Source organism: Marmota monax, unplaced genomic scaffold (genome assembly GCF_021218885.2).
Source record: "Marmota monax isolate L192 unplaced genomic scaffold, Marmota_monax_Labrador192_F-V1.1 WCK01_AAM20220418_F8-fsc00017, whole genome shotgun sequence".
In the NCBI taxonomy this organism is placed as follows: Eukaryota; Metazoa; Chordata; class Mammalia; order Rodentia; family Sciuridae; genus Marmota; species Marmota monax.
In genome coordinates, this window is record NW_026695241.1 from 23782218 (window position 1) to 23798934 (window position 16717).

The following is a 16717-nucleotide window of genomic DNA, read 5'->3' on the forward strand; positions in this document are numbered from 1 at the left end:
ATTTAGATATATTATTTTATACTCTTATTTCTCAAAACAATTTCAATTTGTTCACAAATATCTTTAGCAACAGAACTTTCATCATTACAAAAGCTATATGAGTTATCATTACAAAAGCTATATGAGTTATCTAACAGGTTTACATCAACATCAATTCAGTATAAGACACTTTGTGAATTAATTCTATTTGTCACAAAAACTCCTTTTGTGCTTCACTAGAACAATTTTTTTTCTCATTCATCTCATAAATACATATTCCTAGCTCCATAAACTGCTTAACTTAATCTTTCACAATTATGATGACATTCAGTGTCTGCACATTATTAGAACATTATAATAGCTATTATAGACTCTTGTTTTGTTTTTTTAATCAAGCCATGTTGTTGGGAACACCCAAAAGGAAAATGGAGCGCATGCCTAGCATGTGTGAAGTACTGGGTTTGATCTTCAGCACCACATATAAATAAATAATAAATGTATGTTTAAAAAAGAATGCTATAAAAAAATAATGAGCATTTTCTCACTTTATGTAAAAAGTATAACTATACTCTTATAGATGCAGTACAGTATATAAGCACAAAATAAATAACAATACAATGGCTCAAGTTTAAGTAAGAATAAAAATCATTTAATTCAATAACAAAAGTATTATGCTAAAAGAATCAAAACTATGCAGATCGAATAGAAATAAATATTCCAAAATAAAATATCAGCAAACAAAAATTAATTATAAAAAGTTACAATTCAATTATATTTTGTTTCACTAAAATTCAGTGGAACAAATTACAAGCTGAAATACAAAACAAAAATCAGTAAGATTTATAAATTTTAAAAAAATATTAGCTCTCCTAGGAATATTAACCAGAACCCATACATCATTTCCATCACATTTGCCCTGAGCTCATTCAATTTGTTTGAAACAGAATGATAGTACTGCATACTACATAATCTACTTCTAACTTTAAAAGAAATGCTATATCACTTATTATATTTAAGGTGCATCAAACGTGAATGGTGTTTAACAAACACATACAAAAAAAGAACGAAAATATGACATATCATACTGCCTCCAATCAAGTAACTCAAGAAGCTTAATACATCAGAGCTCTATTCATTCAATGTATATTTATTGATCACCCATCAAGTCTCAGACCCCTTCTGAGAAATGGTAATACAGCAAAAACAAGAAATTTTTTTCCTTGAGCCTTTAGAAGAATGACTAACAATCAAGCGCCAAGTGTTTTAAATGGATTTATCTCACAACAATACTTTGAAGAAAGTTGTTATTATCATCTCCATCTTACAGATGACAAAACTGAAGCTGTAAAGTCATTTGCCCATGCCGCAGTCTGGCTGGGCACAATTCAGGAGCCACTTGTCAAAAGAAATGAACTTTATTTTTAGAACCACACACGCCAAACAAAACAGCTCCTCAGGAAAAACCTTCAGAGCCCAACTGCCACCGCTGGCTTCCCACAAGCCGCTCTCTCAACCACCAGCCTCCACCTCCCACAATCCTCCTGCTCTTGAGGCCGATTGGCTGGGTTGTGTGGGCGGAGCCAAAAAAGTCCCCCAATGAGCAGCTCCATGGTCTGAAAGGGCAGGGAAACAGCCCAATGAGCATCAGGCAGAGGAGCCAATCAGCTAGATGTTGCTGGGGCTGCTGTGAGCCAATCATCAGCTGGCAGTCTGAAAGTTTGCTGGGGCCCCTTGGCTGTGGCTCTCAACATGCCCATAGCTGGTAAGTGACAGAAATAGGATTTTATATTCAGTTTGACTTTAGAGACTGAGTTTTTCAGTAGTACTAGATGGTCTCCCTCCAAGACAGTGTCCTCAACTTTTTGTTCGTACTGACCTCCTGAGGAGCCTTTTCAGACATTTGTTTTCTATCGTGCCCCCCACACATTGAAACTTTATTACTATAGACACACTCGATATTTTTATTACTGTATTACATCTCTATACCCAGAAAGAGTAAGATTTTTTTCACATACACACTCAAGAACTAATTTTTGCCTGCTTGAGTGTCACAGCACATCCACTGAGAATGCATGCTGTATGGTAGTTTCTCAGCCTTGACACTATTGACATTTCGGGCCAAACCTTTTATTTGGGATGCCATCCTGTGTATTGTGGAATGTTTAGCACCATCCTTAGGCTCTACCCAGTAGAAGCCAATAGCACTGCCAATCCAAAGTTAAAATCCCCCTGCCCTCCCCCCCAAAAAAAGCCTCCGTCCCTTGAAACATGCAGCTAGGTGCTTCTATTTACATACTTATAAGTAATGCAGTTCCAGATTTTGTTCATAATAAACTGGAATTGGCACACTAAAAATAGATTGTAAACACTGCATCTCTATAGAAGGTATAATGGCAGTAGCAATAGCAAGGAGGAGATAATATCTGATATAAACACAACAAGAAAAGAACCCCACACTAGACCAGTAAGTGAAAGAACATTAAAGCTTAATAAAATCCATTCATAATATGTGCCACAGAACAAGGGTAACCCCCACCCCAAGTGATCCATGACACAAATTATCTCACTGTAAACAGATACAAGAACCATAACTAAATCCCAGGGAGAAAAGTGCACTTCAAAAATGGGCTTCCACTGCATTCAGTAATATGCTAGCCAAGGAGGGGAACCAGATTAAGGTTATAATTAGATGGTGATGGGAAGAACAGCTCTGAGAGTACTAGATTCAGAACACACATTGAAAATGATCAGGGGACACTTAGTTTACCACAAATCAATCACTGGTAGGCTTTCAGGAGCAGATCAATCAAATAGAAACATCTTGCATAACTGTGTAGAGGATGGTGGTAGGAGGTGACTATGGGTAGTAGTCCTGAGGTCAGAGAGAAGAAAGAGGCAGTCTGTATAACCCTGAGCCAGTGATTATCTTCCAGGAGCCTCTGTTTCCTCATCTGTAAAATGGGAATAATATTATCTTCATTTCATAAGGCTATGAAGAGGACTAAATGAGAAAATGATGGATGGATATATAACAGCAAACAAATATTTGATTTTTTAAATAATGTTTAAGCAACGTAGTGAAAAAAAAGATCTCTGAGTACATATGATTCAGAGGAACTAATGATGAGCTACTAAAATCATGAGTTACATAAGATTTGTGGGACCTCAGGATACACAGAGGTAAAATATTAGTTCAGTTAATGATCAGAAGTCAGTGGAAAATAGACCAAAAAAATAAGAAATAAAGAAAAAAGACTATTTCATGCAAAAAACAACATAGAATAAAGCCAAAATAAGGAATAAGGCAAGGCTGTCCATTTTTACAACATTTAACATTGTATGTGTAAAGTGTCATGCAAAGCAATTACATGAGAGAAAAAGTATAAATATCAGAAAGAAAAATTATTATTTAGAAATATAATTGTGAGGCACTGGGTTTGATCCTCAGCACCACATAAAAATAAACAAAATAAAGGCATTCTGTCCATCTACAACTACAAAAAAAAATTTTTTTAAGAAATATAATTATGTATGTGAAAATTCTTTCAAAATCAAGAGAGAAATTATTAGAACAAAAAAGATCTAATTGTATAAGGTTGGCTGTAGATTAATAAACTAAAATCAATAGTTCTAAATGGGATCCTGGAACAGAAAAAAGAATATTACGTAAAAATTTTTAAAACCTGAATGAAGTATGAACTTTATATGAATGATGCTGTAAGAATATTGGCTTGCTGGCTGTGACCTAAGTTATCTAAGATGTTAATAACAGCAGAAACTGGGTGCAGGGTACATGAGATCCCTCTGTACTACCTTGGCAATTTTTCTGTAAATCTAAAAGCAGTCCAAAATAAAAAGTTTATTTTAAAATATAAGCCTCCTTACAAGCAATAACCAATTAGAAACAAAGTGGAAAAATGGTTTTATTTACACTAATATTAAAAACTAAAATCTAAGACTAATCCTAAGGAAAAAATGTACAGAATTACCATGAAGAAAACGTTTTAAAAAGATGTTGTAAGGGGCATAAAAGACTTGAATAAATCGAGAGATCACCTTGACTCAATATATACATGTCAAACTTCCCTCCCCCAAAGTAATGCCTCCACAAACTTAGTGCCATTTCAATAAAAAATTAAACAGTATCTCTAAGAAACTTAAAATAGAAAAGTAAGCATGCAAGAATAGCCAGAAAGTAATGAAAAAAAATAACAATACAGAACACAGTGAGACTATCACTATGAAAAATGTAATATAAGGCTGGGGTTGTGGCTCAGCGGTAGAGCACTCACTTAGCACATATGAGGGCCTGGGTTCAATCCTTAGCACCACATAAAAATGAATAAAATAAAGGTATTGTGTCCAACTACAACTAAAAAATAAATATTTTAAATGTAGATATAGTTATAGACACACACACACATATATAAAACTAGAGTCACCAAAAATACATGGGATTCATGTAAGAACAGACATGTTGATGGCACAGAAAACCCAAAATATCTCAGTACAAATTTAGATTATGAAAAAGGTAGCATTTAAGCCACAGAGAAAAAGATGGAATTGTTTAATCAATTAGCTTGATTGGAACAAATGCTTTTATTTTTAAAAAAGGTTTTTCTTCTCATGCTCTTCCTCCCTATCCCATTTTGAGTCATCCCCCTTATATCAGAGAAGACATTCAGCATTTGTTTTTTAGGGATTAGCTAACTTCACTTAGCATAATCTGCTCTAATGCCATCCATTTCCCTGCAAATGCCATGATCTTGTTATTTTTTAGTGCTGAGTAATATTCCATTGTGTATAAATGCCACATTTTTTTATCCATTCATCTATTGAAGGGCATCTAGGTTGGTTCCACAGTCTAGCTATTGTGAATTGTGCTGCTATAAACATTGATGTGGCTGTGTCCCTGTAGTATGCTCTTTTTAGGTCTTTTGGGTATAGTCCAAGAAGGGGAATAGATGGGTGGAATGGTGGTTCCATTCCCAGATTTCCAAGGAATCTCCATACTACTTTCCAAATTGGCTGCACCAATTTGCAGGCCCACCAGCAATGTATGAGTGTACCTTTTTCCCCCACATCCTCGCCAGCTTTCATCATGATATAAATAAAGACTTTACTAAAATTTGTAAAATTTTTATTTTCTTCAAATACTTTAAAATTTGGTGATAAATTTGTGTGATTAATATTTGAAAAACACAACTCTAAAATGTGAAAGGTTGCCCTTAGCAGAAAACTGGATAATGCATAAGACCTGTTCATGGAAAAATGAAATAAAAGTAATCATTAAGCCTCTGAAAAGTTGTTCAACCTTACTCATCAAAGGAGAAATGCAAATCAAAACCATTTTTCTATGAACAGGTCTTATGTTTTGTTTTTTTTTTCATTTAACTGCTTTTTGTATCCGTTTTTCAGAAGTGTTGTCTGATTTGTGAGCACCCTTTGTATATATAAGGATTAACTCTATCCTGTGTTAATGTTTGCCTCTGATTTGTCTTTTAACTTTATAAGATTTTTTGAGTATATAAATTTAAAATGTTCAGTAGTCATATTTGCCAGTTCTGTTAACTGCCTTCCATTCTTCCATTTTCTACTTCTATACTCCATCCCACAGGAAACCTCTGTGAATAGTTATGGTTTTGATTTGCATTTCTCCTTTGATGAGTAAGGTTGAACAACTTTTCAGAAGCTTAATGATTACTTTTATTTCATCTTCAACATCATAAGGGTCTTATAATTATGTAGGAGACAAAATCTAAAGCATTTTAGTGTGAAGTGTCATGATGTTTGTAACACATTTTCATTTCAGTCCCATACACCTGTGCAAAAGAGACTACATACAAGTACTATATATACAGTTGAAGCAAATATGATTTTTTTTAAAGTTCATAACTATGGAATGTGGATAGAGATATGAGTGACCATAAACTATTCTTTCAACTTTCTTGTTACTTACAAAATCTTCAAATTAATAAGATACTGCAAAAACAAGCTTAAGCTTACTTCTTCAATAGCATGTAACATATACTTTAATATTCCTGTGGTCTAAGGGACTAAAAATATTTTTGGATAATACAGTGTTACCGTTTTAGATTTGTCACACTTATTTCTTTTTAATCTCTATATTGAGGATTTTATTACTAAAATGCCTAACAACAAAACCCCAGTTTACTACCCTGCCATGTTCATTATGGTCTTGTCATGAGGGTCAGTTTTGCTTATGGAGAAGATATATATATTTGTGACCTGAAAGTAAATGATAATTTATTTGGGTCTGTTTGCTTTTTTAGCCTTTCTTTTAAATTTCAGACACTTACCAGGAACGCCAATCTTATGACATAAACAATATTCTCAGAAGTTAAAAAAATAACTCACTGAGAAGCACTTCACATGTTGAATATATCACAACAAATACTTGACAGCAAAGCAAAGCACTACATCCAAAAACATATATTCTTTTAACAATCTTTTCCCTAGAGCAAAGATCCATTTGCCTAATAGGAAGGTTATAGATACACTAGTTCAGCACAAATAACAAATCTCATAAAGATGCCATCATAAGACCAATAGCAGTGCCTAGCAAACAGTAAATGTCTGAAATGTACAGATTACCCTCTGTATGCAGCATTCTAAGAAGCAATTACACCCTCCTTCCAATTCCTAAATACTTCATGACACATATGGAACTAGTCATATTCTGCCTTATAATAGAGCTGTGTCTTGTCTCATCATCTCTAATTTATAAATTAGGAAAAACAACTTCACATAGGAAGACACAAGTTTCCATTCTGCCTTTAATGAAGAATAAAGTCTTTTTCATCTTAGAATTTTCATTTTATACAATTTTTCATATGTAAAATATTTCAATTTTAAAATAGCCTAATACAGGCTAATGGCCAATTGTACAGATATTCAGAATACTCTCCTGTTTAGTCCATCAAAAATTTATCCAGGGGCTGGGGATGTGGCTCAAGCGGTAGCGCGCTCGCCTGTCATGCGTGCGGCCCGGGTTCGATCCTCAGCACCACATACAAACAAAGATGTTGTGTCCACCGAGAACTAAAAAAATAAATAAATATTAAAAAAAAAAAATTTATCCATTGGGCTTGTGGGATGTCGCTCCACATCGGGCTTGGATTGTGGAGTGCTCGCCTGGCATGCATGGGGCACTGGGTTCAATCCTCATTACCACATAAAAAAATAAAATATTGTGTTCACATAAAATTGAAAAATAAATATTTAAAAAAAATTTTATCTATCATAGATAAAAACCTTATAAGCTGTTATAAATTGTACAAATAGAAAGTCATGTTAAAGATGGATTGAGTCCTGAAAAGAAAAAGACATTTGATGAAATTCAATAAAATGCGGTAGTCCATTAATAATACTGTATCAATGTTAATTTCTTAATTTTGATGAATATGCCATAGTTACATAACAGTTCAATATGAGAGGAAGCTGGGTAATGGTATATAGAAGCTCTCTGTACTATTTTTATAACTTTTCTAAAAATCTAAAATTGTATCAAAATTGAAAGCTGTAAAGATAACAACTATGGTGGTTGGACCTGTTTAGTTTATGTCTAGACAACACTCAAACAAGGAGTGAGGAGGGGTAGGAAAGGGAAAACAGGCAGCAACGTGATTCAGGCTTCTTAAATTTGTGACTAATCTTCCTGGCTGTCCACAGAGCATTCTGCTCTCAGGGTTCTACTTGGTTTATACAAAATGCTACAAAATAGGACTGTTTTTTGGGGTTTTTTTTCCCTTAAAAACCCAAAAGGAAATGGCTTGCTTTTCACCAGGTTTTTCTTTCTTTCTTTTTTCTCTTTCTTACCATTACACAAAACAATAAAGACTGGCATCAATGGTTCAAAGTTAAAAGAAGCAGATACTCAGGTTACAAGGATAATGGAAGAACTCTTAAGCTTTTTTTTACAATGCTACCAAAGAAAGCATCCAATCAACTTTATGGAGGATGGACAGAGAAACCAGAGAAATAGAAAATCAGTAACTACTCATTTTGTAAAGTTCATCTACATGCTAAAGAAGTCAACAGTGGTATAATCTACAAAATGTTTGTTCTATTATTCCCTTTTCACCCATTTGTCCACACTACTCTAGTGTTACTACTCTCAGATGTCCCTGGTGTCCTAATGCACCTACTAAATAGTTCTCAACTTCCTTGCCATGCTCAGATGCAGAAAAATCATTTTATTTAACTCGGATTAAATAACAGAAAGCAGCAAGCAATCTCCTTTCAGAATCTTGAGTCCAAATAGAAAAAGTCAAATCAAAGTTGCTATGAGACATGTTAGTGCAGTAAACATCTTTAATTTAGACTATTTGAATCAAAAAGTAAGAAAATTCTGCCAAATGGGGGGGGGGGAGAAGAAGAAAAATTCTATTATCAAAGACAAAATGTAACTGAAATGGTTTTGTCCAAATTTCATTGAATAAGAAATTTACAATAATGCCTTGTTTTGGAAAGTGTTGAGTGGGGGTGGGAAGAGAGTACTGGGAAGTACTTGCAATGCAGTTGATGAAATTTAAATTAGCACTTCTAGAGGACAATTTGGCATTTTTACCATTCTCATTTTTCAAAATACTCTTGTTTTCCTGGCTTTGTTCCTCTCTCCATTTTTCTACCCTTCCCTTCCTTTGCTGATTTTTAAATGTTGTTGGGCTTGAATTCTGTTCAAGGCCACTTTCTTTTTACTGTTTTTGTTTTGTATTGTTTTTGGTTTTGTTTTATTTTTTTAGTTCTCCCTAGAAAATCATACCTAGGTGCTGTAATTTCCAAGTATATTTTACCCTATGTTTATTTCCTGAACATTCCTCTTCAACCTTTGAACTCAATTCACGGTACCCTTTGAGATTTGTCAGCAATCTTATTATCATCCCTCAATAGCCAATTCACTTCCCACTCACAAAAAGAAAAACATTCCACATTTGTGGATTTTCCTCAAACCTCCAATATCCTCCTGCCTTCCCTCTCACTCTTAACAGAAAACATGCTGTGTGCATCAATAAGACTGCACAAACCATAAAGGATGGGGTTCAACTTTTATGCCAACTGTTTATCCCTTCTCCGTCAGCATTCACTCTTGTCTATTTATAATAATGTAATCAAAAAACTAGAACAAAGATTTAACTACAAAAATATTCACCACAGTGTTTTCTAAATAGCTAAAAACTGGAAACATCCTACATAGCCAGTATTAGGAAAATTATTAGATACACTGCAATACATCTATACTATGGTCTACTACGGAACAGTTTTACTGTTTAAAAAGTCACTTTTCCCTCCACATGGAAACATTTCCAGTTTATAGTCTAGTGGAAACAGGAGGCTTCAAAACAGCAAAAAAATCTGAGACCATTTTTCTAAGTAAAGAAATAAAAGTATCTACAGGCCTAAATACACTTTGCGTACTAAAATATTCAGCAGACTGAGCTAACAGGTGATCCTCCTGCCTCATTCTCCAAAATGGTTAAGAACTAAAGGCTCTGTAATTTTTGATTTAGGGGAAAAAAAATCAGAACAGTTGAACCAATAAAGATTCTACTTTCTTGCATTCTACAAAATAGAAAAATCTAAATACTGAGCAAATAGAAGTACAGCATTAAAGACTACTAAAATTAAAATGAGGATGAAGTAGCCGAGTGCGGTGGTGCTCGCTTGTAATCCCAGCAGCTTGGGAGGCAGAGGCAGGAGGTTAGCAAGTTCAAAGCTAGCCTTAGCAATTTAGCTAGGCCCTAAGCAACTCAGGGAGACCCAGTCTCAATATATATTAAAAGGCTGGGGATGTGGCTCAGTGATAAAGCACCCCTGGGTTCAATCCTCATACCAAAAAAAAAAAAAAAGGATGAAGTATGCAGTTATTATTCATTTATTATAAATTAAAACATAATCTTATCTGAGAACAGAAAAGGTTTTCTAATACGCATGAACATTTTCAGTGCTCTTCAGTTTTGAAAAGACCTACTTTACGCTGCAGGGGACATTTTTATACATGATAGCCAAAAAAGTCTAGGTTCTCATCTACAGGAGAACAGATAAGGTGAATAAACTGTAGTACATTTATATTAAGGAGCACTACTCAGCAATAAAAAGGAACAAGCTTCTGTTAAACATAACACCACAGATGAATCTCAAACACATGCTGAGTGAAAAGGCCTAAACTGAATATATGCCACATGACTATTTACACAAAGTTCTAGAACAGGAGAAACTAATCTATAATGAAAAAAATCAGAACAAGGATAAGAGAAGTACTGTAAAGGGTAAGAGGAAACTATCTGGAGTGATGCTGATGGTACATGATATGATGAGTGTCTACTACATAGGTGAATGCACTTATCAAAACCCACTCAATAAATCGCTTAAGGTTTATGCCTTTAGAACTATAGATAAAAGTTGGACTGCTGAAGTGTTTAGCAGTGACCTATACTGATGTCTATAACTTTAAAAAGTGCTCTTTAAAAATGTGAACAGGTAGAGGGATGCATAGATGGAGACATAATTAAAGATTGCAGAATTCAGGTGAAGGGTACAATGTTTTCAACTTTTCTGTATGTCTGAAAATTCTTATAATAAAATACTGAAAACCTGTGTTGACTTGCAAAAGAAAACACTACATGGCTAAATCTGTGTATTCAAAGGCTGCAAAAGCAATAGAAACTCTACTAGTTTTTCAATTGCTCAATGATTTAATGACTCAGAATAATTTCTCAAAGGATAACTAGAAAGCATCCCATCTGTAAAAAAGAATTGAAGAATCAATTGCTATTTTTGTAAACTCACAAGCTTTTCTACAAGTTGACAATATGACTGCTTTCTTAAAGAAGGTTCATATAGAATAATAAATTCATTCAACAAGTTTTATTCAGAGTGTAATATGAGCCAAACACGCGAGCACATACCAAATATATGCTGCTCTATAATTCAGAACCAGCCCCTCCCCTCATGGAACTTACAAAGTAGTGAGATGAAGGGAGCCATCTGAGACAGCAAACAAGTAAACAAAGATACAAATTGTTTGTGTAGTAAGGTGGAATAAAGTTACAGAATGAAATAGGCATGGTGACACATGCCTGTAATCCCAGTGGCTTGGAAGGCTGATACAGAAAGATCCCAAGTTCAAAGCCAGCCTCAGCAACTGAGCAAAACCCTAAGCAACTCCTGTCTCTAAATAAAATATAAAAAGGGAGCAAAGGGTGTGGCCCAGTGGTCAAGTGCCCCTGGGTTCAATACTGGGTACCAAAAAAAACAATCATAGAAGAATATTAAAAAGGGGAAGTAATACAAACAAATTTATACGGAGAATGAGCTGCAGATGGGCAAGAACAGAAGTCAAAGAGCAGAGAAAAGGTTAAGGTAGTGATACAGACAGAAAATACCATGGAGTAGGAAGTGAAAGGAAGGTCTGAGGTATTCCGACAGTGGAACTGGTAAGACTGCTCCTAAGTTGAGGGGGAGGGATGGTATTGGCATCTAAAAATAAGTCCTTAACTAAGATGACACAGTAAGAAAAAAGGGTTTGGGAATGTTGAGGCGTTTCAGTGGGGGAATTCAGAGTGGTTTTGGACATGACAGCTCTGAGGTGCCTGTGAAACAGACAAGAGGATTTTGAACAACAGATAGAAAGCAAATCAGAGGCTGGGAATTAGAGGAATACTGATGGGTTCTTTAATTTTACCTGAAGTGTTTATAACACACAAATTAATGGGCCACACTCCAGATTTTGAGCAAGAATGGGCTTGCACTTGCACACATTTTTATCACTGTCAAGTGATGTCAACTAGAATGAGAACCTCTCATGTACATAAATTCTTTTTTTCAGTGCTGGGAATCAAACCAGGGTCTCTTACATGGTAGGCAAGTGCTCTACCACTCTGCTATGCTTCAATCTTATGTAAATAAATTTTAAAGTTCTATTTTGTCACCTATTATTATTATTTTATTTACTCATTTTAATTTTGGTACTAGGGACAGAATCCAGGGTGCTTAACCACTGAGCCACATCCCCAGCCATTTTTTTTTTTTTATTTTGAGATAGGGTCATGCTACATTGCTTAGGGCCTCACTAAGTTGCTGAGACTGGCCTCAAACTTGGAATCCTCCTGCTTCAGCCTCCTGAGTTGCTGGGATTACAGGAGTGTGTAAACACACCCAACTACAAGTATAACTCTTCACAAAAAACAATAATAATAATAATATGTTGAGCAGCATGTTATAATAATGATTTGATTTAATAAATCCAGAGCTATCAAATCTCCTCCAGACATACAGCATTACAAAGGGAACATTGTTATAATTAGACATTCTTTCAAATGACATTTACTCAAGCCATTCTGAAGGAGAATACCCTATTTCATAAATATTTTCTTGCAAAATACTCATGAAATATCTCACAAATAAGTAACTCAAGGTACAGGAAGATGAAGAGTCTTGCCCAAAGGACACATAATCAGAAACAACACTGAGATTCAAAATCAAGATAACACCAACTCCAATCTGTTCTCTACAACACAAAAATGCTTCCCACCCCAAAGTTCACCATCTGTGACATGCCATGTACAAAAATAATTATAAGAAGATAAAAAGAGGTGTTTTACTTAGGAGAAACATAAAAAGTAATCAGAAGGAAAATTTTCTTAAGTTTCCTACTTAAATTCTAAAATTGCAGAAATTGTAAATTCCACCCTTGAAAGCATCCCCAAAAGCTAATGACAGGAAAAACATCTGAATTCTACACAAAAACATCTGACTTCTACAGTGCACAACTTCTCCACAAACTTAGGCAGCCTGCATAGTGATTTTGGCTTCAAAGAATCCTGTATAATTCCCAGCTCATCTATTTGCCTAAGGTCACAAAACAAGTCACTAACAGCTAAGCCTTATAAAGACACAGGGCTTGGAATAAAGAACCTATATGTACACTTAATAAAGTCATTATCAGTTGTAATTATTATAAAAGAACATATGAATGATAACCTATGGCTGAGATTTCATTTTAACACAGAATGTTAGATTTTGCTTTAATTATATATTTCAATCTACCAAAATACTATAGTACTACTGTATTTCCTAAAATGTTTACGATCCTCTTTGCTAATCTCCCACACCAGGTTCCATCCCTTGATTAAAAGTTCAGGGTCATTCACCCTTCCACAACAGTTCTAATACTTTTGGCTATTTATATTCACAAACTACACTTTAAGTTCCTTAAAGGCAAAAGCTGTGTCTTGCTCATTGCTCATCATTCATTTAACATTGAGTTTATTTACTTGGCACTGACCTAGGTCCTGCAAATACAGCAGTGACAAAGTTCCTGCCCCATTAAAGTTTATGAAATAACAAAAGCATTTAACAAATGAGTACATGTATCAGCAATAAGTACTATTTAAAAGAGAGCAGGAAGCTGTAGTGTGGTAAGAGCTCAGGAAGTTGCTATTTTACACAGGTTTAAGGGAAAGCCTCACATATATAAGAAACCTTAAGTGGGGCAAGACCACAGGTATCTACAGGGGAGGCATCGCGCAGACAGGGAGAAGAGCAAGTGCAAGGCACAACAGCAGAAACAGTCCTTGTTGGGAAGATTATTAAACAGGCAAATATGTGGATGTCTGTGGGGGTAGGGACAGAGACACACGGGAGGGCAGGCATTAGGAGTAGAGTGACATGATCTGAAAGAATCACTCAGACTTCTGTTTGGAGAATAGAAAATAATGAACAGAAGCAGTGAGCTTCATTAGAGCATTACAATAATCCAAAAGGGAAGGAATGGTAGCCTGAACCAAAAGAGCAAAGATGGTGCTACTGACAGTAGTAATGATGAGCAGAATTTGCTGATGGACTGGATATCAAGGGAGAAAAGAGAAGAGTCAAGGAGAGCTTTTAAAAGATTTGGGAAGAGCAGAATTGCCTTAATTGAAACAACAGTCAAAGAAGCAATTTTATTTCCCCAGAACCCAGCACAATGCTTAGTATACACCATAAACTCAAATACTTGACAATTAAACTGAATAAACTCCCAAGATGAAGCAGGTAAATTTAAATGTCTTAGTTTCGATTTGCTCTAATAGTCCTTCAGTAGTGTTTGTTAATTACATTTAAAGAGACTTAACCACAATCACACGGTTAATTGCAAGTGCTAACACAGAAACCTTACACCGGGCCACAGCAACTAATCCTAACATCTCAAAAATCATTCTCAGTTTTAAATCTACAACTCTTCTGGATACAAAAGAAATCGACTATTAAAGCTTTGTGACAGCCTGAGGATTCTTACACCCAAAGTAATTAACCTGTTCGTTAATGATGTCATATTCCTAGAAGGTATAGTGGTGCAAAGAGAACTCCCTAGGCCAGAATTAATTGAAATCATAACACTTCATAATAAATTTTCAGAATGCGACAAGACTGAACAAGTCCCTTAATAAACTAAGCTATCAGCATTTTTTAAAATAACTCTTTGTAAATCCCAAACAGAAAGTCCCCTCGAAATAATCTCAATGAAGAACTAAAATCTGCTGGAGAATGTGAAATTTAGCACATCTTCCCCCAAACCCGCACTCTGCCTGCCAATTAGTGCAACTGAGCGTCACTAGGGGAATAATTGGGTGGCCTCACCTTTGGCACGTGTCTGAGTAGCATTACGGGATTTTCTAACCTAGCAGCTTCACTGTACCCACGAAGAACAAAGTTAGCAGAAACACATTGGAAGGAATTCTCCGAAAATAAAGTTACTATCCTTTCTCCCTTCCGGTTAACTTTTAAATTTTTAACTGAAGCTTTAAATAACACTTCTCTCCACAACAGTTTCCCTAGTGCCCCACCCTCACCTACTGTGATTTAAAACAAAAGTGTGCTTACAAACTTTCAGCGAAAACACTGCTTTAAAAACAGGTCATTCAGAGACTGGTCGTGCTGCATTAAGCAACAGGCAATACTTTCCTTGTTCCTATCAGTCAAAGGCCTTGAACCAACCCAAACAAATCTGCGAAATGCCAGCCAGATTCCCCGTATCTCCCCCGCTCCCTCCCCGCAAAGCAGGCCTGGAAATGCCACAGTCGCTGGCCGCCCAGCTGAACAGAAAAGAACCGGTGGTGAGCAAAACAATGATTTTTGGAGGCTTGACAGTTAGGAGCCTGATCTGCCACCACCACCTAGAAGAGAGGGAGAGCCGGGACGGCCGCGGTGACTCTCGGAGTAGGGCGCACACATCCTCGGCCCGCTCCCGAGCTCCGCGCGCACAGAGGCACCGCGGCTGGAGGGCCCCCCGGGGAGCAGCCGCGGGGAGCGCCCCGGGTTAAGGGGCGCCCAGGGGTGCCCGGGCAGCGCACGCAAACACGCCGGCGTGCCCAGCGTGAGAGCGGCGGCTCCGGGAGCGGCTAGCCACTCGGCCGGACCCCGAGACGCTGGAGGCAGGGAGGGACACCCAGCTAGGGTCTGCCCACCGTGGGGAAATGACTGGACAGGCCACAGGTGAAGGGCCCCCCGAGAAGGGGCCTAGGAAGCGACTGCTTCCCGGCCGGCGGGCGAGGACGCGGGGGCGGAGGCGCGGGCTGCTGTTGACTCCGACTAGGGAAGCCCTGGAGAGCAAAGGGGGAGCCAGAGGGGAGGGGAGGGGCGCCAGGGGACAGCGGTCCTCAGGGGCGCGACGCCAGCCGGGCCGGCGGGCGAGGAGCCGCAGCTCCCCGCCCCCACACTCACCATGTACAGGGTGAAGGGCAGGCCGAGCAGAAAGAGCCACAGGTAGAGGTGCAGCGCGTTCACGAAGGTGGCCTGGTGCGGGTCGTAGTACCAGCCCCCGCTGAGTGCGGCCCACACCCCCTGCCGGAGGATCTGCAGCGTCTGCGACCCCATCCCCACCCGGCGCCGCCGCCGCCGCCGCCGCCGCCGTCCCCGCCCCGGCCCCAGCTCGGCCTCGTCGCCGAAGCCTGCAGCTGCCCGGTCTATCCCCCTCCCGAGCTCCGGGAGAGCCGGCCGGCGCCGCGGCGGTCGCTAATGCTGCTGCAGGAGGAGGAGGCAGCGAACCGGGAGGAGGAGACCGAGAAGGAGGAGGCGGCGAGCGGCGGGGCGGAGGAGGGCAAGGAGGAGGAGGAGAAGACCGGCCTCCAGAGCGCCGCCGCCATCTTGTCTCCTAACACCCGGAGCCGGGGCCGGAGCCCGACCCGCGGCCCGCCAGCGCCCCCGCCGCCGCCGCCACGACCCCCGCCGGCCGCCAGCCCTGGCCCGGCAAAGGAGGCTACCCGGCGCCCAGCAGGGACGCGGAGGAAGCCGCGCCCCCTCGGGCTCCTCCTCTCCTTTCCCTCCGCCCCCAAAGCCGGCTCCCCGCGAGTGCGCGCAGCGCCTTGGCCGCGCGGGCGCCTCCTGCCGGCGCCCTGGAGAAGCGCGTGCGGACGCGGCCCCGAGACTGGGAGGGGCGCCCTGGAGAGGGATGGGGGATCCAGGTGACCCCATCCCACCCCCCCACCCCACCCCCCCCACCCCCCACCCCCACCCCCCCCGATAGATGACTGGCAAATCTATTTACCGATTCCTCAGAGGGGTCTTTTTGACTCGAAATCAATAGACCTTACCATCAGAAAAGCCTCCTGACTGATATTTGCAATATTTGTTAAAGACCTAGGTGCAATTGAAGCTAAGGTCTGAGAGAGACTCACTGAAGGCCTGGAAGAATTAATTCTTGAAAAATCACAAATGCTCCCAATTTGAGCAGGAAGTG

The 16717-nt window shown here is 38.8% G+C and overlaps 1 protein-coding gene across 5 annotated transcripts in view; it reads right to left on the reverse strand.

Annotated features, from left to right (window-relative positions):
• Pcnx1 (pecanex 1) overlaps positions 1-15870 on the reverse strand; it is a 154478-nt gene extending 138608 nt beyond the window's left edge. For all 5 annotated transcript variants that reach the window (XM_046440992.2, XM_046440991.2, XM_046440989.2 and 2 more), the window contains exon 1: positions 15703-15870. In XM_046440992.2, the coding sequence (XP_046296948.1) occupies positions 15703-15855 (153 nt within the window). In that variant the 5' untranslated portion in view covers positions 15856-15870. The remainder of the gene's footprint in view (positions 1-15702) is intronic.
• Between the last annotated feature and the right edge of the window lie 847 nt (positions 15871-16717).